Below are 26,648 nucleotides of genomic sequence, written 5' to 3' on the forward strand. Positions count from 1 at the left end.
AGGAGTCTGCTACAGCCTTAGCTAACAGCCATGTGGTTTTAGCTCATACAGCAGAGGCTCATGTACTAAGCTCCAGAGGTCCCAGGTTCAATCCAGATGACCAGGGTCTGTTGGTGTTATACTCAAAACTTACTGTGTTTTGTTTGGGATCAATCCCAAAATACTGAATTCAATAGGAGCTTTTCCCCATGCATCAGTGGGAGCAGGATCAGGTCCTTTAACTGCACAGTCTCAGAGAATTGGTCTGATAATGTCCCCTGTATGTAGCAGCTGCATTAAGAGCTAAATGCCACTTTCCAAGGAATCAGAGTAGCAGCCGTGTTAGTCTGTATCCGCAAAAAGAAAATGAGGACTTGTGGCACCTTAGAGACTAACAAATTTATTTGAGCATAAGCTGTCGTGAGGCATCCAATGAAGTGAGCTGTAGCTCACAAAAGCTTACGCTCAAATAAATTTGTTAGTCTCTAAGGTGCCACAAGTCCTCCTTTTCTTTTTCCAACAAATGCACCTCACATCCATCCTGAAAGTGTATCTAGTGCAGAATGAGGCTATCCCAGTTGCTAAATGGTATTTCCCACTGGGAGCACATTGCTCCTGATCTGCACTGGATACTGCTGAACTTTAAGTCTTTATTTGGATCTACCCACCCTTCACTGTCTGAGTCCTGGCTATTTCACAGACCCTCCTCTCCGGTCATGTGATACAGTAGAAACTGTTGGATTCAACAGCTCCCTGGTATAAAAAGGGAGGTTGGTGGCAGGGCACACGCAGTGAGGGGGTCTCAGGATGACACTCCCCCATTCTGGTCCGCTACAACCTGGGTTTTGTGATCTTCAGGTTACATCATGAAGTTTATCTGTACATTGCAGGAGGGGATGTAGGGAAAAGTAAAAGAGATTTAAATGGAAAGGAGGGGCTGAGGTTGGGGAGAGATTTCAGTTTTCCAACCATAGCTCTTTAAAAAGGTAGAGTCGGTCAAAATGTTTTACACTAAAAGCCTTTTCTTTGGTTGAAAAGTGACCGCCCCCGCCCCCCACCTCCAAATGAAATGTTTTGTGAAAAACTGACACCATTACAGAAATGTTCCATTTCACATGAAACTTTCTGCAACATTTTTAACCACAATTTTTATGGAAACCATTTTTGAAATAGTTATCAAAAATTTTCGTTCACTGAAAACTGTTGTCTTATTGAAAGCCAGGGGTTCGGTAAAAGAAATGTGCTAAGAACTAGTTCAGTAAAAGTGTTATTTAAAAGTATTGCAGGAAATTTTCCTGCAAATTAGAAAATGGACCCACATAAAACCTAGCAAAATGGAAACAATTTCACAATTTTTCATGAAATCATTTTCCCATTTCAGCCAGCTCTAGTAAAAAGCCTGAAATTTTTCTCTGGCTCCAATTACATAAACATTCAATACAGAAAGTAGCCAACAAGGAAGTCAAGAGTTAACTTACTTTGCTTCTAAAGCCAAAGCAATGATGCCTGTGACAATGGGTGCAGACACGGAGGTTCCAGTATGACCTTCTGTGCAACCGTGTCTTAAATCCGTGGTAACCTAATGACAAAATTATTGCAGCTAGTCATTGTGCTATGAGCAGATTTCTATACAGTTTGATCACAAAACAGTCCAAGGTCCGTGTCACAGACAGAAGAGCTAACAATTTAAGAAGCTGAGAGACAACAGGTGGAAGCACAAGCTAACTTACTTAGTCCTGCCATGAGTGCAGGGGACTGGACTAGGTGACCTCTTGAGGTCCCTTCCAGTCCTAGGAGTCAAACAATGAGGTGATAAACAGTATAAGCAGCAGCAGTCACAGCACACTAACTGCCTACCCACTGTCAAGTTTTTTGTGGGCATTGTAGTGAAGCGGCAACTCACTGGGGCGGCGCCTCCTGCTGGGCGTCTTGGGAATTAGCTCTTCCAGCCCAGAGCGCCCTCTGCAGGCTGGTGTCTCACCTGCCGCTGGCCCCCATGTCCCTCCTGGACCCTGGTGCCCCTCTTTACCTCAGGGTGCTATCCCCTGGCAGTGCCCCCACACTCTGGGTCTCCCCTTCCAGGAGAACCCTCAACCCCGTATCCTCACCTTGCCTCAGTGGCTACTGCCAGTCACCATCTAGCCCCACATACTGGGGCAGACTGCAGTCTGTAAACCACTCATCATCAGTAAGGGGGGTTGGACCAGCTGCCTCTGCCTAACCCCAGGCTATCCCCTACCTTTCCTGGCCTTTAGCGAGGCCTGCAGCCTGGGGGTTTCCCAAGCTGGAGCTCCTCTGGCCTCCCCGTCCCCCCCAGCCTTGCTCCACTCTAGGTACCCTGCTCAGCTGCCAGGTCCTCCTCTCTCAGGAGAGGGAGAGAGAGAGTCTCTCTACCTGAGCTCCTGGCTCACAGCCCTTTTATAGGGCCTGTTGTGGCCTGATTGGGGCATGGCCCCAGCTGTGGCTGCCTTCCCAATCAGCCCAGCCCTTTCTCTCAGCCCCCACCCTCTCCAAGGGCTGGCTTTTAACCCCTTCTGAGCCGGAGTGGGGGGACTGCCACACTACAGGCATCACCACAAAGGAGGGTTTGAAGGAGCACTGTGAGATGTGTCTGGGGATGTATACAAGGAGCTTCTTCTGGGACAGTGAGGGAGCATGAGGGGAAGCATGAAAAATGCTTGCTGGAAAAATCTGACAAAATGAAGGCCCCACTTCAGGAAAGCACCCCAATTCGGGACAGCACTTAGACTTTAAACGTGTGCACAAGTCCCATTGATATCAATATGCACAAGGCATTTAAGATTTAAGCATGCTTTTTTTGAATCAGGGCCCCAGACAGCTGTACAGCGAAAATGGACATATGATAAACAAATGTGTTTTAGACATTCCCAGCTTAAGTTTTTCTTTAGCTACTTGGCAGTACAATGACAATGTAATTTGAGACAGGGGGAAAAACTTTTGTCAAGGATCATGAATTTGGAGACAGCTGCCTATGGAAAATGAGTATCCACGCTGCCCGGTGACATGTTGTGAGGAGGGACATTGTCATCACCGTTACTGCAATAATAAACCCAAGCTTTTCCCTTTCAGTCACCACTGGGCTCCAGGGGAACAGTAGCTCACTTTGACTGCTGGCCAGAGTGACAGGGCTGGCAAATCTGCATGAGAGTCACCACCAGCACTTACAAACATGCCGTCTGATCTGGCCCATAGAGAAGCTGATCCTTGCAAACATTCAGTTAGCAGCACCTTTACTTTTAGCCCAGAAGATTCAAGTCCAGCATCAGGGCTTGAGCTATTAATCTAATACATCCCTCAGTGAGTGCTGCATCATTAGATGGGCTGGTCTTCAGATGAGAAGTTAAATCAAGACCTGTTCCCACACTGTTAAAAATCCCATGATTTTAAAGCCACTCTCGTGATTTTTGGGACCTGTCTCATCAATGATGCGACTGCCCAGGTGAAAGTTAAAGCAAAAAATACCTCTGGTGCCCTGGCCAACATTCCCTATTTTCACAAAGCAGTCCCAGTGTCTCAACCTGTTTGATAGTAGAAAGTAAAACTTGCTGCATTACCCAGAACTATCTAACTCCCTGCTTTGTAAAGCATGCGGAGATATCAGAAGTATGAAAAGTGGCAAACTTTGATATCAATCTATTCTTCAGAAGAAATGTGTGTCAAATTTCCGAAGTGGTTGCTCTCCATAGTAATCATATTTGCAAACCGTTGCAGTGGTTTTTTGCTGCATGAGGATACTTAAGATTAAGGGGGAGGCTGTGGCTAGAACGCTGTATAACACAGTTTTGATGTTCTGTGTCTAGCCTGCCTTTCAGTGGAACCACCTCTTCTGAACACCTGAGGATAGTTTGTCCTAGTGGTCTGCAAATCCTCAACCAATTCACTAGCTCATTAGCTTGGCAAGGTGATGAGTAGAGCAGGTCAAAAAACGGGAAATCCTGATACATCTACATTTTTGCTTTCGTCCCAAATCTGGAGGGAAAAGTTGAAACACCGAAAATACTCATGGAATAAAAAGTTCTGAAAAATGTCTATTTGGAAACTGCAAAACATTTTATTTTGGCATTTTCCCATCAGGATGAAACACTTCAATATTCCCAAATTGAAAAGTTTCATTTCAGTTGGTTGGACTGACCTGAAACGAAACATTTCAAGTCAGTTCAGCATTAAACTGCGTCTCCCTGTGGTGCTGCATTGCCTTCTGGTAGTTTTAGTTCAGGGACATGATGCCTTTTCTCCTGTGGGCTGGGCTCCCCGGTCAGACTACACCCATGATGCATCAGGCAGCTCAATCAGAACGGAGACTGCACTGCATGGGAGATGTAGTCCAGTCTGGGAGCCTGGACCATAGGAGAGAATGGAAACATCAGACACCCAAACTACAGCTCCTATAAGGAAACCCAGCACCATAAGACTATGCACCTTAATGTGAAACTTGTTCAACAAATATTTTGTTTTGGTTTTCCTAATGGAAAAATCAAAAAAATTGAAATTTGCCCCACAGAAAATTTGTATTTTGCAGGAACTGCAATGTCCATCGAAACATCATTTTGATGGACGATTCCGGACTAGCTCTAGCGATGAGAGGTGATGACAGGTAATATTGGAATTGCCTGAGTTTTGGGTTATGCACAGAGAATATTATAGCCCAGTATCTTGCTATTAAGAGACTACATACATTTTTTTGATGGGCAAACTTGAAAGGCTGTGAAAAAATACCCAAGCTGTTCACAGAATGGTTCATTGAAACTCAGTGATGGTTTTCCACTATTTCTCTGAGGAAACATTATTATGATGTTATCAAGGGAAGAAATTAGGAAGGAGGACAGGGCAGGTTTTTATTCAATGGGGTTGTTGCCAAATGTATTCGTCAGAGCTAAGAACCCTTTTTCACACATTAGTGTGACTAATCAAGAAAAAATACAAGTCAATACTTGCAGAGCCTAAGCAATTTCACTGAACACCAGTCTTGTACACTGCATTGTAAATCATGTTCCAACATGCACTGGTTCAGCCAGTCGCTCTTTTGAATTACAACACCTTCCTGCTTCTCACAGCGCACAATTCGAGACCTCAAAACAGAGGTGGGCAAACTACATCCGGCCCGCGGGACCGCCCTGCCTGGCCCTTGAGCTCCTGGCTGGGGAGGCTAGCCCCCGGCCCTTCCCCCATGATACCCCCTCCCCTGCAACCTCAGCTTGCCACGCTGCCAGCGCTCTGGCCCACCACTCCTGCCGAGCAGCGTGGCTGCGAGCTCCTGCCGCTCTGAGCAGCATGGAAAGGGGGCGGGGAGTGGGGGGTGGGGTTGGATAGGCATGGGAGTCCTGGGGGGCCCGTCAGGGGGCGGGGGTGTGGATAGGGGTCGGGGCAAGGGGACAGGGAGCAGCGGGGGTTGGATAGTGGGTGGGGTCTTGGGGGGTGGTTAGGGGCAGGGGGTCCCGGAACGGGGCAATCTGGAGACAAGGAGCAGTGGGGGTTGGATGGGTCGGGGGTTCTGAGGGGGGCAGTCAGGGGGTGGGAAGTGGAAGGGGTGGATGGGGGCGGGGGTGAGGCTGTTTGGGGAGGCACAGCCTTCCCTGCCCGGCCCTCCATATAGTTTCACAACGTGGATGTGGCCCTTGGGCCAAAAAGTTTGCCCACCCCTGCCTCAAAAGCATGTCCCAGTAGAGCATGATCTAACAGAAGAGGAACAAATATATCAAATGATCACCTGAATAAACCCTTCTGCCTGACTTCCCCTGTTGGTTTTGCAGAGTGCAGAGCATAAACTCTGCTTATACAGATAAACGTAAAAATAAGTTCACACATAATTTATACAGACCCACTTCCTAACAGAAAATAATGCAAATCAAGAGTTGTAGATTTGCGACTATAAAACTAGGCCTTTCACCTCTATCAAAATAATAGAGGGCTTTCTGTTTAAATAGCATGGCCATTTTAATTTCACAGCGTTTACAGAACGTACTTTAGTAAGGCTTTAAAAATCACATTTAAGATTGAAAATGATCTTCTCTTCACTCCAGACACACGAACACTTTTTGTTTTAAGTCAGCATTAAATTCCTGCTCATGGAGCACAGATATTACCGCACACCCCGTTTCCATGTAATACACGTAGTAGCTAAGGGGAAGGAATTCTATCCAAATTTTGGCCGTAATGAAGTTCCGGGGGTGGGGGAGTGGGAAGGGAGGGAGGAAATAAAACAGCTCTTAAGTGTTTACACCTACTGACAAATGTGGGCACATGCATTTCTTTAAACTTCTAGAACTCTATTGTGGTACATATCTGGCCCTTATTCCTGTAGTACCTCAGCACCTCACAATCTTTAATGTATGTATCCTCACAACATCCCTTTGAGGTAGGGCAGTGCTGTTATTCCCTCTTTACAGATAGGGAAGTGGGGCCCCAGAGAGACTAAGTAACTTGCTTAACCGTGTATTGCAGATCAGGGACTTGAACACAACTCTCCCAAGTCCTAGGAAAGTGGCCTAACCATGTTTCCTCTCTAGTGCCTATTTCAGGCTAAAATTATAGGAACTCAGATCTTTAACTAAAAGAATCCTAAGCTTTCATTTCAAAGGGTAGTAAAGGACACTAGTTGCATATTCCTATACTTTTGGAAGCTTGGAACATTTTATTGCTTTTCACTCAGATTAAAAAAATAAAAGGGTCCCGATTCTCTTTGCACATCAGACATATCTTGATGTTGTTCTATTGACATCAGCGGAGTTCACTGGTGTAAATCCAGAGAAAATGAGAGCAGAATCTGGCCCTACAGTTACAAAATTAAGGCCCTGACCCTGCAAACATGCACATACTCAACTTTAAGTGCACAAGAAGCCCCACTGACTCCAGAGAGAAGTACAGGCCTGAATGTTTGCAGGATCAGGTAAAAAGTTTTAAAAAAATCTAAACCAAAACCCAATGTAAATCCCAAAGAGAAAGTCTACTGAAGTAAGGACTTCTTCAGTACTTACTTCAAATAGTGACGTACTTGAATAGAACACCTTCCATCTCGCAGGATCTCACAGTGCTTTGTAAACTAGAATCACTTCACGCCCCCACTGAAATGCAGTCACCTCTGGGGTGAAACACAGCAACAGAACCACATAACATTTCCCGGCAGTTTTTAGGAGGAGAAGTGTGAAATGGCAGATAGGTAGAATTCAATTAACCATCTTGGAGCCGGGTATACAACTTACAATTTTTTGTTCATAAAATGCCCCGCTGCTGTAGGTTGTGGCGAGAGTAGACGCACATTCCTCTAAATACCAGGGCTTGAGCCCACTGTCCGTGCTGCTGCTGATGGAGATGGTGTAGATGCTGTTGGTGTAGCCATCACAAGAGCAGTAATCGCCTTCTCTGCCACCATTTCCTGAGGCCCAGACGAAAATGGAGCCCAAACCCTTACGACCCTAAACATTCAAACAAAAACATCTATAAGGAAACACACCATCCCCAAGAATAAACCTCAAACACCTCCTCTGGACAGAATCCACAGCCATCCTGGATCCCCTTCCCCCACTCCATGGTCAAACAATCCTTTTAAAAAAATGACCATTCTAAAAAAGAACCCTACTGTACTCAGTGAATATTTACACACGTCGCTTTTAAAGTGACTGGCATTCTTAAAGGCAATAACTATCCAAAAGGGTGGCAAAGCAGAAAAGCCTTGGATGAAGGGGCTTTATGGACTTCTACAAAATGATCAAAGAGCAAACATATTGGAGTTCCGAGGATCTCCTCCCTCAGCCAGGCTGAAAAATGAGGGCCACGCAGACGCCCGCCACAGTGGTGCTTTCGGGCAGCTGGCACCTCCAGCAATAGGGCTGAAAGCTGTAGGCCAGCTGCAGCTACTTCCTTCACACACCAGAGCAAAGCAAAGACCTGCTGTGACTCCCCTGCATGGTACACGTGCAACTCCAGTGGTCTGCAGGATGAACCAAAAGGAGAACTCATGAAGAATCAGGGTGGCTCCATTCCCTTTAGTTCATTCCTCCCTTTCTGTTTTTCCCACCAGGAGTAAAGGTGCCTGAAGTGTATCTTGCAGGCTAACAGAGCCAACTTGTTTTACTGCCCTTTCCTCTAACTTTAGCTTACAGCCCACACTGGGCAAAGCAGTCACAATTAGCTCACTTGGCTGCTGCAGGTGCAGAGCCCAAGAGTCTGAATTCTGTCCAGATTTTAATTCTGCTGGGTGAGAAAGTGGGATTGGAGTGCCCAAAGAGATATGGGCTCTCTGAGTCCAAGGCCTCCCCCAAGCCAAAGGAAATTGTGATGAGAGGAGAGGAAAAAATTCAGAAGTGAGGGCTCCATCAGACCACTCAAAACTCTAATAGCAGGAGACTCCTTCCTCAGCCAATGGTGAAAATCCACTAGCCTCTTGGTTAAGAACAGAGGGGTGACATGTTAGAGGAGGATCTTTCTTTAGGTCACGTTTAGACAGTAATGCCATTGTGGCATGGACTCTAGATCATATTCAGCTCTCGTTTGCCCCAGTGCTAATCAGGGATGACGTCGATGGCATTAGGCTAGTGAACAAAATAGCGAGAGCTGTGTTTTGACACTAAAAAGCAACAAGCTCCCCCCACTGCTACCCCTGCCCACCAGAAGAACAATTTCCAAGGATCAGAGAGGGTGCGAGGTGCAATACAATGGTGACAAAGCTGGTTCAGCACCATCGCTGAACACAGCCCAGCTCAAACATGGACATCAGCCGGGAATCGTGTTAAACGTTAGCAGATCTGGAGGTCTCTCATGTTACCAGTTCCATCAGTGGGGAGGTTTTGTGGGGACACTACGCTGGGGTACGTAAGGCCTTGACTTGTCCTTTAAGGTAGGTCATGCTAATGAACGAACCATGTGTATTTTTGGCAATACCTGGAGGTCAGGGCAGCCTTTCAGTACTGGCCCGTCTATAGTTAAGGGCTCTCTGCTGGAGGATAAAGAGAAGGTCAGTGAAGCTACAGACGTGGGCAGAAAAGCTAGAGCTGTTCCTAACACTACTATTGGAAAACCATAATGTTGGTTGATTGGCATACACGGACATACACATTGACGTAGACTTTAGTACCTTTTAAAATAAGCTGTGCTTTCTTCTGATGTGAATACTTTGCTTTTCTATCCCACTTTCCACAACTTAAAAGCTTAGGGGAGACTGAATTAAGCCCACTTAGCTTGACAGACAGTCAATTCACAAACAGTAACGAAAGGGCTAGAGGAATGTCACGGGGATGATACCCAGCTGTCTTGGGTTCTCCCCTTATCAGGGAAGAGAGTTGGCATGTGTCAGGGAGATATTGTGGAACTAACCCAAGCAAGTCTCTGCCTACATATTGCAGAGAAATCCTTTCCTGCTTCTCCCTCCCCATCACAAGACAGCAAGCTTCCTCTAGCAGAATCAGCTCCAAGGGTGTATTTTATTCTGAGACTTCAAGGCAGAGGGATGGTTTATTACTTATTTCAGAGTAACAGCCGTGTTAGTCTGTATTCGCAAAAAGAAAAGGAGTACTTGTGGCACCTTAGAGACTAACCAATTTATTTGAGCATGAGCTTTCGTGAGCTACAGCTCACTTCATCGGATGCATACCGTGGAAACTGCAGCAGACTTTATATACACACAGAGATCATAAAACAATACCTCCTCCCACCCCACTGTCCTGCTGGTAATAAGCACCAGCAGGACAGTGGGGTGGGAGGAGGTATTGTTTTATGATCTCTGTGTGTATATAAAGTCTGCTGCAGTTTCCACGGTATGCATCCGATGAAGTGAGCTGTAGCTCACGAAAGCTAATGCTCAAATAAATTGGTTAGTCTCTAAGGTGCCACAAGTACTCCTTTTCTTTTTATTACTTATCTTGCTCTATTGCTGGGCTGATAATCTCTTTGTTGACCCTGCCTCTGGATACAAAGGGTAAATTGGGTTGCTTTCCCCGCTGTGTTTAGGTTTTCATTATCTTGCCTGCCTCACAGCTACAAAAGGAGGTTACTTCCATAGGAAAGATTAACAGAGTTGTCAGGAGGTCGGCAGGGAAAAGTACAGCTTGATAGCCAAATTGTTCTGCTGTCCTCTACCAACAGATAATTCTACCTCCATATGAAGTGTATTGAACCTTTGGTCAACCACTACTGGTACCTCAACATGCCACTTGCTAGCCCGGATTTAAAGTCTTTCTAGGGTTTTCTGGATCTATTAAAACTTGACCTCCTAATTCTGGTTTTTGGCAGAGTGTATAATGCAGTCAGCTCAAATGTGCTGGCTCTGTGTCCACAGGCCCTGGCAGGATTTCCATGAAGAAATAGATGTGCTTTGTATGTTTGGGTAGTGCAACATTTTGTAACCTGACACTCTTTAAAGCTGGATTTAGCAAAAAGGCGATATGAGGTGATTGTCTATTAAAAGATAAGATCCATCAATCTACTAACAGAAAAAAGCTGGACATCTCAGGGTACAGTCTAAGATTTTCGTAAGCACTGTTCAGATGATCTAGAAATCAGTCACCAGTTGTGAAAGGTACACAAAAGGGGAGTTTTATCACTGATTTTGTAGTTGATAAGGATGCCAGGAACTGACGTTTTTCCTCCTGTCCTTTGTGAATTACAGTGCCATAGCTAGAACAGCGCACGTTCAAGTGTTAATCATGATTTCCAAAGCATGGGCCTCCTAACTAGAGCTGCGTGAAACTTTTTGAATGAAAAATGCAGTCAGCAACCCCAAAACATTTTGTGAATTTGTGTTGGTTTCACCAAATTGTTTGTGCTTAAAAAAAAAATAAATCAAAGCAAGTCAAAAATTTTGTTTCCACATTTTTTAAATGAAACATTTCAATTTTTGGATTCAAAATGGTTTTCCTGTTTAGAAACTTCCTCCAAATTTATTTTAAAACATTTAAAAACGCACAGAAAAATCCCTCAAATTGAAACAAAACATTGCATTTTGACAGACGCCAATTTTTATTTTTAACTTTTCAATTCGCAAAATATTTGAATTTTGGTTGAACCCAAAATAATCTTCCCCCAATTTTTCAGAATTACCAGCCAACCAAAAAATTCATTATTCACAGAGTTCTCTGCCTCACACTCACATCAGAATATGCTGAGAATAGATGGTACAGTCCGATCCTTAATCTTCTGTACACAGAACCAAATTCTGTCCTGGCTTAAACCCCATGCAATAATAACTCTAACAGGGTGTAAACTAGCCCTTAAAGCCCAGTGGGGTTATATTAAGTCAGCAGCAGGCGTACGATAAATTTTCCTTCTGCCTGAGGAATAATAAAGGAAGACTCACCTCTTCTCCCTAGCGTTAACTGCGAGGAGGGAGAGGAGATAACAGAATGACTATTTCTGCTGTTTTTTCTAGCCATTATTGAGATAAAGTCTAAGCCTGTAACCCTTCTGAATTGGAAGCCAAGAAATGCTCCTCTCATTAGCTCAGAAACACCTAACTGCCAAGACTTCTGCAAGCAGGCTTAAAACACCCACAATCTCCGTATGAAACCACTGCTAAATCAACGGCATGCTGGCAACTGTTGCATGGGTTTCATAGTGCAATAAGAATTGGATCCAAACCCCACTGAAATCAATGAAAGTCTTTCCATTGACTTCAGTGGGTTTTGGCCAAGACCCTAATTGAGCCAAAACGGGCCTGCGTTAACGTGCACTAGGGAACTTTAAGTGTGTGCCAGCAGGGCCCACACGGGCCATTGGTGCCGGACATGCTAACGCAGACTAGAATTTACACCTCTCCGGTGTGGACTAATGCACCCTGTAGACAAGCCCTCAGTAGATTATCAGTCTGAAGTAAATTGTGCTGGATTCTTCCTGACTCAGTTTGATGTGGTTTTGACACCAGCAGGCCTGCCTTCCCTTTTTAATGAGACCAATTTAGAGCACAGGAGAAAATTCCCCCATTAGCTCAGAAATTAATAAGGTGTGGCTTAGAGAGCAAGCAACAAGCAGCTGAATTACACTGGCACAGGCCCATTGCTAAGAGATAATGGCTGCATTAATATTTCTATTAAAATTCAGTTGTAAAGATTTATAACTCAGCTGCAGCAGCATGCTTGGGCTAAAGGTTACAGCTAACCAGCCAATTAAGGGCGTTCTTCAGTAATTTAAAAAGATAGGCTTGGCAATTAGAATTTCTGCACGTAGGGAAAAAGGGTTTCCTGCTCTCAAGGTGCTTTGTGGCACTTGGAATTGGTTGTGAATACATAACAACGGCCTGGATTGTCCCCAAGGGGTCCCAGGAGAGTTTTCATCCTGCTAAGCTAGAAGCAAGAGAGGGGCAGGGAGTACTGCCCCCTGGGAAACCTCTTTCTCCTGCTGACTCCCTGCAGCTTTGAGGGGCAGGGCCATGAGGTTGGCCGTGCTCCCAGGATTCGTCCCCTGCCCCTGTGCACTCACTGGACCTCCCAATAGAAATTCAGACAGCGGCAGGGAAAATCCAGTCAATGGTAGCTTTTGCAGGAACGGTGATGTGTGGGAAAGCAAAGGAGCCAACAGAGGCAGGTTTGGTGAGTGCCTTCACGAATACACCAGATCTGCAGGGGTTGAGAGGCCTCATCCACCCCTCCTCCATCAGCCCCCTCAAATAATTGATTCCTAGCGTTTAAGGCCATTGCAGTCATCTAGCCTGGCCCCCTGAATGACAGGCCAGAGAATCCCACCCAGCCATTTCTGCAACAAGCCCATAACTTCTGGTTGAGCTGCAGCATCTCCTTTAGAAAGGCATCCAGACTTGAGTTAGCGATGAAGCAGCCACCCCGCTCCGCAGTAAGTTGCTCTAGTGGTTAATTCCCCTCCCTGTTATTTCCAGCCTCAATTTGTTTCCCATCCCCCTGAAGGGACAATCTGCAGGGAATTCTGAGAGGTGGTTCTCAGTTCTCCCCCCTCTCTGAGGGGGTCTCTGCAGAAAGAGGTAACATGGTTCAAATCTGGACCAGAAACTTTTGTAAGGGTCTAACCATGTCTCCTCCAGTGAGTTGAAGGCTTTTGATGTAAATGAAAGCAGCAAGCGCCGTCATTTGGGAAATGCTTGTTGAAGCCATTTCCTGACCATTGGCAGCACGCATGTGTGTGCGGGAGCTGCAGGGATCCAAATGGCAGGGTGTCCCGATCAGCTGCAGCAGCCTCCTCTATTGCACATCTTCCATACGGGAAGAAAAGAGTCTAAAGGGCAGCCTGTTTCCCCGATTCTATGTATTGACATTGCAAGAATTCACACACACGTCAATGAATCCCTCTGCAGACTGACTGCCCCAAACAGAAAATTAACATTGTCTGGGGCACGGTCAGAGTCCTTTCTGCAAAAGTCCTTGTTTTAGTAATGATACTTTGCAATTATGCATCCCTTTCACCCCAAAATTGCAACGAGATTTACAAAGCTAGGGAGCAGTTATCCTGATTGTACAGATGGGAAGCCAAGGCAGAGAGAGATGACGAAATTTGCTCTGGGTCACGGAGTGACTCAGCGACACAGCTGGCAACGGAACCCCAGCTGTCCTGACTCTCTGACCTATGCGCTAAACCCTGGAAGCTGCAGCTTCCTTTTCTGTAAACGTCTGATACATAGGTCATAGAAAGGTTATTTGAAGACAGAACTTCGGTCCTTCAGCTTTGCGTGTCTCCATTTTGATGGGCTTAATGGCTCTCAACAGGAGAGTTCAGCTCTGGTTAAGGGGAGTTCTCCTGAATTAACATTGCTTCAGTTCAGCGACGTTTCAATTTAGGTTTCGAAATGCATGTTTCTTGGGCTCGAGGTCACACTGGGTGCATTGTTACAAAGGATAAAACAAACAATGCGATGCCAAATGTAGTATTCCACACCCTAGGAGATGCCGGCCGTCTGTTTCACTACAGCAATGTCTAATCCCTCACAGCGGTGCTGAATTGGCCAGCAGGCTAAACTACTTTATCATGACAACCCCTTAGCGAGGGTTTATGCCAAAATGGGATATTCCCCACATTTCACTCCCCCCCAAAATTTAAAGTTGCTAAAAGAAAAATGAGGAGAATATGCCAAAGTAAGGCTTGAGAAAGAGGCCCGGCTTGTCCTCAAAGTCCCAAGAGATTTCTCAAGACCAGATTTAGATAACTTCAATTTAAGGTTCCCCAGGGAGCCTCTTTTCCTCCACATAGACTTAAGGGACCAAACAGCTCGCTTCAGTCTTTCAAGAAAGCTGTGACAAGTACGACTAGTCCCATCCAAAACATCCCTGCCACTTTCCACCTCTTCCCCTTCAGTGGACAGTACCAGAAATGGCACAAGCCTTGGATACAGAAGCATTTTCACCTAGCATGGAGCAGGTGAAGAGGGGTAGATTTCTGAAGGGTACCAAGAAAGGTCTTTTGCCAGGCGTAGTTGATTGTCATAAGAAATGCTGCAATAGTGCTTCCTCCAGAAACTCAGCACGGAAGGAGCTGGTTTTCCATACAGCACCCTCCCAGAAGATGGGGGTTAATCTATCCAAGTATGCTGTAATCCGCAAACCTCGCCTTTGAAGGTTCTGCCTGCAACTCTGCTCTCATTCTCTTACTCCTCGCCCTTGGATCTTGTGCATGACCCACACCTGATTATAAAGTCCTCAGAGCAGGATCTGGGTCTGCCTGTGGGTTTGTACTCCTACAGGATAAATCATAATGTCCTTAACATTTCCAAAGTCTGGGGAGGTGCCTGCGCCCAAACCAAAGGCCAGGATCCGTCACTCCTTCAAACTACTGCTATGTATTAATGGGTCCTGATCAGTGGTAACGTCCCAGAAAAGAGAAACCATCCCTGTAGCCAGTTCAAATCAAGAAGGCCACTCAATGCAGAGCAGCTGTTGAAAAAGCTCTCAGACATCAGGCTGTATCAGCAACAGGAGAGAGAATAAGGAAATAGAATGACATTGCTTTCTTCTACTTCTCATATCCTTCAACCACAATCATCATTTTTTTCCAGTGTTGGGCACGTTATGTGGCCTGGTCTGTAGCCCTGGCACTATCTTCCATAGTGCATGGTTCCTCCAGGAGCCAGCAGACCAAAAGACGTGCCATGGTTTGTATTTTACTGCAGTCACATGTCGGGTCAGTGGAGTGGCCCCGCTTCCACATACTGACTTTTGATCTACCCGCTCTTGTTCGGAAGGGATTTAAACATCTCCAAGTCAACCCCTGACACTGTATAAACCAATCTTATGACCGGACCTTAAATAGTGAATTGACTTGGGCCATGTCAGCTCCAGGGAGATGCAGCAGAACATTCCAGAAAAGGGTCAAGAGAGGGATTTGTGTTTGGGGAAGGAGTATTTGTAAAAGGAGAATGGAGGCAGAGATGGACAACTGGAAGCTTCTGTTTATTCTCTGTCATAACACGAATGCCAGAGGTCACTCACTGAAATTAAATGGGAACAAATTTTAAGACGGATAAAGGGAAATACTTTATGCAACATGGAAATAACCTATCAAACTTACTGAGACAGGATATTAGGAGCTTAGTGAGACTAAAATAAGAGTGAGATCGTCACATGAACAGGGTCTGTAGTTATACTAGCCTGGACAGTATTACAGGCATGAGCAATCCTCATGCTTCAGGGTATGTGCTGATTACTAGCTGGGGTCAGACAGTAACTTCCCCTCCTGCTTCACTGGTGCACATAATTTGGTGCCCTGGAGCAAACCTGCAGGTCTAAAGCCTAGCACCTCTCTGACACTTCCAAAGCAGAGGGGAGGGAGACAGGAAGCAAAGTGTGCACCTCTCATAGCACAGCAGCCATATTGAGCACCAGGCAAGCAGCACAAGCAGGCTTGGAAACAATGAGTCCTTCCTGTTCCTTACTGGCTAGCAGGGCTGGTTGTCAGATAGAATGCCACAGTAGGAGATAAAGTGAGGGGGGAAGTGAGAGTGTGGGGGCAGTGGACTCTCCTCGGTGCTACAACAAAGAGATAAATCCCCCTCCCTGCAGCCCCCAGTCCCTGGGAGAATAAATCTAATTAATAATAAAAAATGAGCTCCCTTCAAATACTTTTGATTTATTAAGCCAACATAGCTTCTAGTCCAGGATTTCAAATTAGACCTGAGTCTGGTATGAGCTCTGGGCCATCTGTTCTCTCAGGGATTTCCCTGACACGGGGAAGTGCTAGTTTAGGCTGGTGTTGATCAGTGCCCTGGGGAAAGCCTTTTATTTTATTTTTAATGCCAGACATGTGCCTGGAACATCTATGCTGAGTAGATTTTATCAAGCCTCCCGAAGAGCTTTCCATGCATTGCTTTGCTGAGCGTGGAGTGGGGTTAGAATCACTCCTATTTATTTCAGAGTAACAGCCATGTTAAGTCTGTATTCGCAAAAAGAAAAGGAGGACTTGTGGCACCTTAGAGACTAACCAATTTATTTGAGCATGAGCTTTCGTGAGCTACAGCTTACAGCATCCGATGAAGTGAGCTGTAGCTCATGAAAGCTTATGCTCAAATAAATTGGTTAGTCTCTAAGGTGCTACAAGTCCTCCTTTTCTTTTTCCTATTTATTTGTCACCAAGTCCGATGAGCCCAAGTCAAGAACGTGAATGCCTCCATAATTTGCAGATCTGGGAGGGAAAGGGCAAAAGGGGCTCCAAGTCAGGATCTTGCAGCTAACAGCCATTTCTCATTTCTAGGGATGCCAGTGCAGCTCCCTATATGGTAGCCACAGTGTCAGATGTGGTATAGACAAGGCCTGGACATGGTCACCACTCTCTCAAGACGATTCTCTTGACCTGAACTTTCTTTCCCTTGTTTAACCTTCTACACCCTGCTCCACACTAGTCTTAGCCCCAACACACACACACACACACACACACACACACACGAATGTAAAGTTCATATGAAGCAAAAAGTGTGGGGGGGAACAATGTCTCCAATGCACTCAATTATCCACACCTTTTTAATGCCATACTCAAAAGCCTGTTTGGCCAATTCACCAGGTCCATCAACTGTCTTCCCATCATCATCTGGCCCCCAGCTTGCGCTGTAAATGTCAATGTAATCGGGTCTGATGCCAAGCGACTTTGCTTCAACAACATCTGTTACATCTCCATCTAACATACGAACGCCTAAAAGCACAAAAACATTAGACATTAGGGCTGAATGGCTTTTATGAAAGTGCAAGGATTGCAATCAAAGGCCTTTGTTAGAGGCTGCCGAGAACTGAAAGGCTTGTAATGTCTTGAACAGCTGAAAACAATGTCAGTGTGGGTACCCTAATGAGCTCTGCTGCGTGAAGTTCTTATGCTATTTTGGAAACCTTTCCCCCTCTCACTTTTCTCTCACTGTGTTGCTGATTTGATGGAAAGGAATTAAAAAGATACGTCATTTGGAGCGCTCTGGGTGTTCCGCTGCACGAGCAGGATTCAGAAAGCAGCGTGGTCCAGAGTGAATCTAAACATTTCCCCAGAGTTCCTCTCTCTCTCTCTCCAAGTAGCAGCACTCACAAAGTCACACTAGTAGAGTCCCACATCTGCTGGAGAGAATATGCCTTTAAAATTCTTTCAGTCATAAAATTTCTCTGTTAACAACTCCCCTCCCCTTATAATTACAGTTAATCAAATCATTCTGACGCCTGGAAGACATTCATTAACCTGTTTACTGAATACTCACCCAAAAGCCCCGTCTGAGAATGCATTTAGTTCATGCACTTTTATCAAGCAATAGTTACACCAGGCCCCTAAATGACACAGTGTGCCAGCTTTTGATCAGGGACAAGCTAACGGCTTCCCAAAGAAAAAGTGCTGAAAGCATTTGCTAAAAAGTAAACGAGACAATTTCTAGGGCAGACAAATCGCTCACTGAGCAGTAGGCTCGCATGAGCAACGTGATATGGGTGACTGTATGGGAGACTGTCAGGCTTCACAGTAAACGTAAGTAAAGGGTGGGCATCCTTGGGAACTTCAGAAGCCCCAGGATGAGATTTTCAAAGCCAACTCGGGATTCGGACACACAATTAGAGCTGGGAATTTTTAGATGAAATGTTTCTGGTTGGAAAACACTGATTTGTTGAAACGGAAAATGTTTGCAGAAACAGGAGTTTTAATGAAAGTTTTGTCAGGATGGCTTCTCAGGTCCAGGATGAAATTTCTGGTCAGAGAAAGAGGGAGACGGCAGAATAGGCAGCAGCCCCATAATGGGATATGGAGGACCCAGGTTCCAGTTCTTGCTCTGCTCTGGGCTATTGGCTGTTCTTGGGTGGGTGGGTGGAGGACTCTCTCTCTTTCATGAAAAATTTCAAAAGGTCTCCGTTTCGTACCAGTGTGGAATCCAAACAAATTCCTGCTGCCTTGAAACGTTTCATGACCTAGAAGACCTCTTGTCTTCCAGCTAGCCACACACACAGCTGGGAGCTGTCTCGCTAAACTCCTCTGGTGGCTTTGAAAATGTCAACCCATGTTCATATCTCCTGGAAGAGATGGCAAGAATTTTATTTGTAACTGAATAAAGATTCATCAGTCCCTTGAAATCAAGATGAAAAAGTCAGAGAGGGGAGAAAATCCAAACACAATATCCAAAACGCAGTAGGACAAGCAGACCATTTGCAGTCCAACCTCACAGCAGCTCCACCAGCCATCTGCAAAGTGCCAGCAAAGTTGCCCAAGAGATATGGTGAGGGGGCAAAACCTGATCACTGGAAAAGAAGCCTTCTAAAGCTTGACATCAAGATGCTCTAACTGCCATGCTGAAGAGGAGGAAAAGTGGTAGGTGTGAACGCACATTTCACTTCAGCTCAGCCTCTTTATCATCATTTTTCTTGACGTCTTCCTCACACCAATACATAAGGGACCTAGGTTTTGGAACAGTGAATCACTGACTGCGAAGACTAATTCAATTACAGAAGTGACAGAGCTGGGAGGGCTTATTGGGTGAAGCCGCTTTCCCAGCCATGTGAAGCATTCCCATCAATCTCAAGAGAGGATGCTTGTCTGGCTCGTCTCTGCAGCACGAGGCAACTTGATGGCAAATGCCCAATGGGAAGACAGAACAAAAAAGGGGAATGGAGCCAATTTAAGAAGATGTGGCAAAGGTATAACATTGTCACTGAATCATTGATGTTAAAGACTCATAAGACTGTGCTGCATTTCACTGGGAAGCTCCAAACCAGGAAGTGGTAGTAGACGAAGAATTCAGTTTATCGGGAAACCAAAGAGATGCTGTGAAACAAATTCAGCCCTGGTGTAAATACAGCATTGTAGGCACAACCCCAAGAATTCAAAAATCATGAATCAGGCCCCCAAAATCATAAGATTGTTTTTTAAAGCTCATGATTTTTAAGCCAAACAATAGACTTGGGTTTTGTTATTTGCAGTCTGGCTTTAAAGCCTTTAGGTTGCACTCACTTCACATTTTCCATCTCCTCTGTGCAGCCAGCAGGGCTAGAAACTTACTTTTAAAAACCAGGAGCTGAGATTCTTGCAGATTCACTTGATTCCAGCAGCTGGGTATTTACCAAACATTCCAAATGTCAGGAGACTTTCGATCAAATCACGACGCTGCGAGGGGACACACCCATCTCCCCTGGGCTGCAATGGGAACTCTTTCCCCGGTCTGATTGGGGATGTGCTCCTGTAGGGCAGGAACTGAGCTGAGAAGCCTGCTTTTGTGGCGATAGGTGTTTGTAACTAACACCACTGGAGTGTGACAGTTCCCTGCCTGGGGAACACAGCAGTGGATCAGCTTCCTGGATTTAGATAGCAGCAATGGCTCTCAAATTTATTTTTTACCACCAGGCCCCACTTTGATCAATGTGAGCGAGTTCAGACCCTGCCTTCCCATGCGCTAGAGACAATGTTCACATACATCGCCTGTTAATGGAACACTAGGCTAAGGAAGTATATACAGGTTGCCTTTGGCTTGACAAATCCCCATGGCGATGGAAGAGGCTGTGTCTGATCACAGAGGTTATCCAGTGGGGAAAGCCTGACCCAAGGTGAAACTGGAGTGAGCTGTGAACCACGCTATGGGAACAAAAAGAAAAGGAGGACTTGTGGCACCTTAAAGACTAACAAGTTTATTTGAGCATAAGCTTTCGTGAGCTACAGCTCACTTCATGGGAACAGAGGCTCCAAGGAGGCTGGGTGGGACAAGGGTTCCAGGGGGAACAGGCTTCAGAGGGGAGTCCCTGTCCCTTCCCCACCTCTCTGCTAATGAGACCCTGGGCCAACTGGTTGTCCTCAACCTGGAAAGCAGAGGAGAGGAGTCTCCTTCCCTCAGTGCCAATGCCACGGCATCCAGCCACAGTCAGGAGTGACTGCAGGGGGGCCGTGCTCAGCTCCTGCGGCCCTGCTGGGTGTGTAGGAGAGACGCCGCAGTCGGAGCTGGAACAGGCCCAGGGAACTCGAAAGCCGGTCTCTCTCTCACCGGCAGAAGTTGGTCCAATAACAGATATTACCTCACCCATCTTGTCTCTTTGGTGATTTTAATGGCTGTTTGCACTGAGGTGAGACATGGATTTTCATAAATTCATAAATTCCAAGGCCAGAAGGATCCCTTGGGATCATGTAGTCTGACCTCATTTTGTGTCAAGACTTAATGTTTTAAACGCCTTACACTAGGTTTTGATAATAAAACACCCCAAGGAGGGACATTATTGAGGCAAGAGAGCCTGGCATGGAGAGTCTTTGGGGTACCTGAGAGGAGGAAAACTGGGGCAGGGCACTCAGAGCCCCCCATGGTAAGAGGGGGCTCTCAGAAGGCAGCCACCCTGGTGCACATCAACAGAGTGAACAAAAGCAGCTCAGAGCCGTCTGTTTCCTTGATGCTCAGTTAGTCTAGTTTTGTAACTCTGTTAAGTGGTCTCATGTCTGAAAGGTAGCATTGGATCATTTTAGTGCCTACTGGAGCCAGCCAACCAGACGCCTGTTTATAAAAATGCACTTCCCTTTCCACATTTATTTTTCTTAAACCAAACAAATGCAGACAGCTTTAATTACTGTTGCAGCCGTGCTCTCGACTACAGGCAATTCAAATATATTTTTTCTAATGCCGTCTGCTGCCAGCAGGGAACAATCTTCAAAATACAAAGCAAAGGCGCAAAGACATTTACCAAAGCTTCCTTTCTTTGTAAAGTGAACTAACGAAACTGAAGAGAACACTAACAAGTAACCCCTGGGCAGGGCTGTGTTTTATAACAGCATTTTAAATTTCCTAAATAGCATGGGCAAGTGACAAGGAACTGGTTTTTGGCATGTGCCACACAGGCACTTATTATTCAGACAGAACACGTTTTTTTCAGTTAGCTGGTCACTATCACAGCTTAATCTATCCTGGATTGAGAGATGTGAGGGGAAATAGTGTTTTCACATCACTGTTACTTTATCTTGCACATTATTCATTTTTAAGAGAAAACCTTTTGTAGCATCATAATTCAAAGCACTCAGCCCGTCACGTGGTGGGAGGAAAAGCTAGCTTTCAATCTCCAGGCCTGACCCTGCAAGGAGCCAAGCACTATCAACTCCAGTGAAGTCAGCTGGAGTTGGGGGTGCCTGGCACCTTGCAGAATTGGGACCAACCTCAGCTCGTGAATGGATGACTCTGCTTCAGAGCGACATGTCCAGCATTACATGTAAGAGGAGAAGAGCTGGAGTAAGCAGCAGCTTTGGGACAATGTAAACCATTCGCTGGACTACATGCATTAGGTGTAAGGCAGGTCAGGCAGAGATGCTCCTCACATCCACATCATGTCTACCTTGCCTTTTGGCTCAGATCTTGTAATTTAATATCTGACAAGTCCTGTAAGGGGTGAAGGTGAAGCTACATCCCAGGCCTGACGGGGACTCTCCGCCCATCTGGACTGTCTATGAACCAATGAAGGATTTGCCTTTAGTGAGTCTGCAGCAAAAAGATGGACATGTGTATGAGGACTGGGACTAAGGAGATCTGAACTGAACTTAATTCCTGTCTCAGATCCTATGTGACCTGGGGCAAGTCACAATCTCTCTGTGCTTCAGTCCCCCCATCTGAAATGGGGCTAATACTTGCATGCCTCAGACAGGTGTTGAGACATTTGCAAGGCACAATGGCAATGGTACTGTCCATACCTACATACATGGGCTTAAAAATAAGATGTATAAATTCTCCCTTTACTTTGTTCCCAGTTGTGCACTTGTATAGAGTGAAAATATCCCCTCAGTCTCATCACATAGCAGATCCAACATAGCTAGCAGAGCTAGCAATCAAACCCAGATTTATAGAATACTGCAGCAGGATCTATAGGTTATAGAGTTTGGAAGAAGGAAACCAAAGTTAAATAAAAGATGGGTGGGAGGGGGAAATAAATCAGCTATTTCCCACAGAATAAGCAATAAAAGTTTCAGAATGCAGGCTGTAAAGAAGAGAAGGAAAAAAGAAGGTATGCCAGGATCACTGTTTGTTTATTGAGCAGTAATGTATTTTGCCTACAGCAAATGGCAATGCAAGAGCATTGAAGAACATCAAGTAAAATTAGATTGTAGCTTTTTGAGTGTGACAAATAGGCCTCCCCAACAAGTTTTGCTCATTAATCGCGAGTTTCTTTTAGTAATCCATCTAGAATCACTTTTGCTAAAGCGACAGCATGTTCTGTTCCACAATCAGTAACTCTATAGGGTTCGGTTTCAAAAAATTGACCCAAACCTACAACCTCAAGCGGTCTGTCAGTTTTATTGTCTTGGTCGACAGAGCATTCCTGGTCTCCCCAACATGCACACACATGGAGGCGCTCATTAAAGAAGTCAAATTCAAAAGGGAGCAATGCATTTTTTATAAAGCTGGCAAGTAATTCCTGCCTCCGGGGTTATTAAGGAGTGTGCGCTTGAAATATACCATGTGTATTTTAGGGCCTGATCCTGTAGGAGGCAGAGTACTTTAACTCCAGCTGCAGTCGCTGGAAGTGAAAGGCCCTGCTTCCACCAGGCAATCAGCATCCTCATTTTGCTACAGCCTTGATTTATACCGATGGCATTAGCTTCTTTCAGTGCTGCCTGCTTCACAAAACAGGGAATTGTCACAAGGGCCTTTGACCAGTACAGAGTGCCAGGGGATGTGATGTGCCACATTTGCATGGAGAGCGAACATTTCAAAACAGGGTCTGCGTTTGTTCCCCTGCATTGGGATCACAGAGAAATCAGATGTGCCATGCACACGGACGCACGTGCGCGAATACATCCATGCAGAGAACTAGGCGGACACTCTAAAGTGAAAAAGAGAGAGATACCCCCGTTCTGGGGGGTGTCTAGTGGTTGATTTATTAGAAGCACTCACTCATGGAATCATGGAAACGGGACTTATCTCTCACCAGCGAAAGCCAAACACCCACCAGAGACAAACCAATCCTCTACAAACTCCAGTGGCACGGGAGCCGCCTCCAGGGCGGGGCCAAGTGGGTACAATAAGGCCTCTAGTTATTTAAACGAAAGTCTCCAGGATTCCCTCGCTTAGGTCTCAAATAGTGGAGATGAGGTATGGAATTTGTGTATGGCTTCTGGAGTGGAGGGTAAGCTGGTGGCAGGATACGGCAGGGAAATACGGTATCTGTCAACAAGGTTTCTTCTTCAACAATTATTTTTTCTTCTGCTAAGTTGATGTCACAGGAGGAAATGAAAAATCCCAGCCTGGGGTTTAGCCCAGGCCCAGAAGCTTGGGGCAATCTCCTCGCTGTCTCCCAACCAGCACTCCAGCGGCGTTTTTCCTGAGCACCTGGGCTAGTGGTGGAAGAAGCTAAGTGATCTTCACACCGCAGAGAGAAGCACATGAGTAGAACTGTCCGGCTATCTCCCGCAGCGAGTGCAATCACAGCTGTATTGCTCCCATGCTGCAGCTTCTTTCCCCCAGCCAAACACAGAGGCCAGGGCTACAGCAGAAACTTTTGCTAGTAATGTTGTCACATTTCTATACTGGCAAAAGCCCTAGTGTCAACTCAGTTATACTGGCATAAACGTGCTGCTGCTGGTGTAGCTTATTGGGCTCGGGGAACTGGTCTAAGCACTGGATAAGCTCTGTCTGCACTAGGGGTTTGCGGTTATAGCTGTAGCAGGATAACTACACCAGAACACCTTTTCGAGTGTAGACCTGGCCTAAGTCACCGGTATTTACACTTCCTCCCTTGTCAAGTTCCATAACCATGTTGGTATCAATGCATCCTGGGAAAGCATTGACTGCTATCCCATACTGCCTCAGCTCTTGCTGCTGGCACAGTGGCTTGTGGGCATTTTTCAAGATTCGCCTTCCCCATACAGCCACCAAGAATTTCTTACACAGATGCCAGGGTCCCTCTGCTCTCCTGAGGCATTGTGGGGAATCTTCCCCTGATGGACTCCTGCTGAGCTGTTGCGACCTCTGCCTCAGAGGGTTTTATGTCAGACACCTCAGAGAGCTAACAGGGAAGAGATGCTGGCAGGAGACAGGACAGTCCAAGGGGGAGCCTTGAAGGAGGTGGATGTGTAGGAAGAGGCTTAATTCTTTTCTCCATATCTAAGCTAAAGCAAAGGAGAGAGACTGGGTCAGGACCACGTCTACCTAGAGGTGCCCAGGTCTAAAGCCTTCCTCCCATTAATACAAGTACTAAGCTGATTCCTCTAATGCTCAGAGGGTAACAGAGCAAGGGCCACATCTGCCCTCTGCAAGGTGTCAAATAAGGCTCCTAAAATGAGGCTGATGGAGAGGCTCATGTCCCCCTCCTTGAACTCTGACTCTGCAAGTTCTATCTGGGTCAATGAGGGGACAGATCAGGCCGGGGGAAGTGGGACGGGGCAGGACCTTTCGGCAACTGATTTACAAATGATTTTTCCTGTAGATTTGGTCTGCAGCTGCACACAAAGGTAGCCTGTAATACATGACAATTCCAGCCTTCATTCTACCCCATTTGCAAAGTCAGCCCCACAGATTCACTGACACTACATGTCATTGACCCTGTAACTACAGAACTCCAAGCTGATTAGATTAGTGTTTGGGGTAAATTAATCCTTTAAAATGCTCTAAATCTGAATGGTTCATAGATATGCTAATGCAAATGAACTTCATGATTCTCATTAGCATCATGAATCCAATTTACTGATAATGATTTGTTTACTTCATTACTGTTTGTTATTTGTATTACAGCAGTGCCAGGGTCAGAGGGCAGGAGGCCCATTGTGCCGGGGTTTGTACAAACATGTAGTTTAAAAATAAGACATTTTCAGTTATTTATTTAATATATTTCGTTAAATGGAAACAGGTTCCTGGGGGGAGGGGAGGACAGGAACATCTCAATGTATGTAATTAACTAGCAACATTTGCTGTTGCTCTGCAGTTGGCTCGGAGTAGGAAAATGTGTTGAAGAGACACAGGTAGGTGGATCAGACTGTTCAAACACTGGGCCAGCAATTTTACCCACAGCGCAAATAGGCAGGCTAGCCTGACCGCTAGGGCACCTGGAGATCCTATATCCAACATGCTGAGTGTTCAGGAGAGTAGAACACGGAGCATCAAAAACCTGACGCACTCTCTCTGCGTCAGAAGCACCCGTTTCCAGCCCAGGTTGCGTGGGCAAAGAATGCGAGAGCAACTCTAATCAACACAGGGCAGTTGCGGAGCTGGGCTCCTACTGCAAACCATGCTAACAGCTCAAATCTCCATCTGCCGGAAAGGGCGGCCCCTCCTCCTGGTGTGGGTTCTTGGTCTCCAAGGGTGGGTCAGAAAGGGCCTGAACTCTGGGTGCTTGGACCTACCTGCAGCAAGAGATGCATCTCTCAAAGTGACCAGCCTCCAATATTACCAACCTCCGCATCGACAGCATCAGCAGCAATCGTTTCATCCCTGTGCTCCCCCACCCCCCGTTTCTAAAGAACAATGTGCTCGTCTCTGCATACCAGCAGGGGGAGGGGGGCAAAGAAGGGATGCAGAAGAGAAGAGCCGTTTCCTGTAAGGGAGATTTGAGAAGGATGGTGTTGGAAAGGGGACATGTGTGGTTGACACAAGGTGAACCGGACCTCTGTCTAGCTCCGGAAAGTGCATGGTCTCCTGCTGACTTAGGGTTCTCTGTAATCAAGGAACCACAGATGTCCCACCACCACTTCGGCCCCATTGCACATTGGGCCAAAGGTAACTGCCCATGCGGCCTCTGTCTAAAGAGATAGGAGAGGCGGGCACACGAGGGAAAGAGAAAGAACCCAGAATGAGGGTGTAGAGAATAGGAAAGAAAGGAGGACAATGGAGGTAAACAGGAAGCAAAAGGGGTAGGAAAGTCAGGGATAGGGGAAAGAAACCCAGCAGGAATAAAGACAGGTTTCAGAGTAGCAGCCGTGTTAGCTTATGCTGAAATAAATTTGTTAGTCTCTAAGGTGCCACAAGTCCTCCTTTTCTTCTAACAGGAATAAAGGAGCGGTTCCCCTCTTCTACTCACACCCTACCCTACGTTTCCTTTGGCAGCATCCCGAAAATCCTCTCACAGCCAGTGCAGCCCCATTCCCATGTTCCCAGCATCCTTCTCAGAGGCAGCATTCCCGCTCAGTCACTGAGGAAGCACTGCCGCCCGCTAGCAGCGTTGCCAACTCCTAAACAGCTGGAAGACAGTGCAATGCTGGCAAGGCACTCCCCTGCCAGTCTGCATCCAGGCCTCTCCCCGGCGTGCAATTCCAGCAGCTGAGTGGAGGGCAGCGAAGTGGGATCGCACAGCTGTGAGAAAACCACA

General features: G+C 46.1%; 1 protein-coding gene across 1 annotated transcript in view; it reads right to left on the bottom strand.

Annotated features, from left to right (window-relative positions):
* PCSK6 (proprotein convertase subtilisin/kexin type 6) overlaps positions 1-26,648 on the bottom strand; it is a 117,686-nt gene that overhangs the window by 46,074 nt on the left and 44,964 nt on the right. Inside the window, exons 7-9 of the mRNA XM_084640758.1 lie at positions 16,895-17,067; positions 7,200-7,412; positions 1,458-1,558 (exon numbers count right to left, since the gene is read on the bottom strand). Coding sequence (XP_084496884.1) covers positions 1,458-1,558; positions 7,200-7,412; positions 16,895-17,067 — 487 coding nt within the window. The remainder of the gene's footprint in view (positions 1-1,457; positions 1,559-7,199; positions 7,413-16,894; positions 17,068-26,648) is intronic.

Source organism: Lepidochelys olivacea, assembly GCF_965140295.1.
Source record: "Lepidochelys olivacea isolate rLepOli2 genome assembly, chromosome: 10".
Lineage (NCBI taxonomy): Eukaryota > Metazoa > Chordata > Testudines > Cheloniidae > Lepidochelys > Lepidochelys olivacea.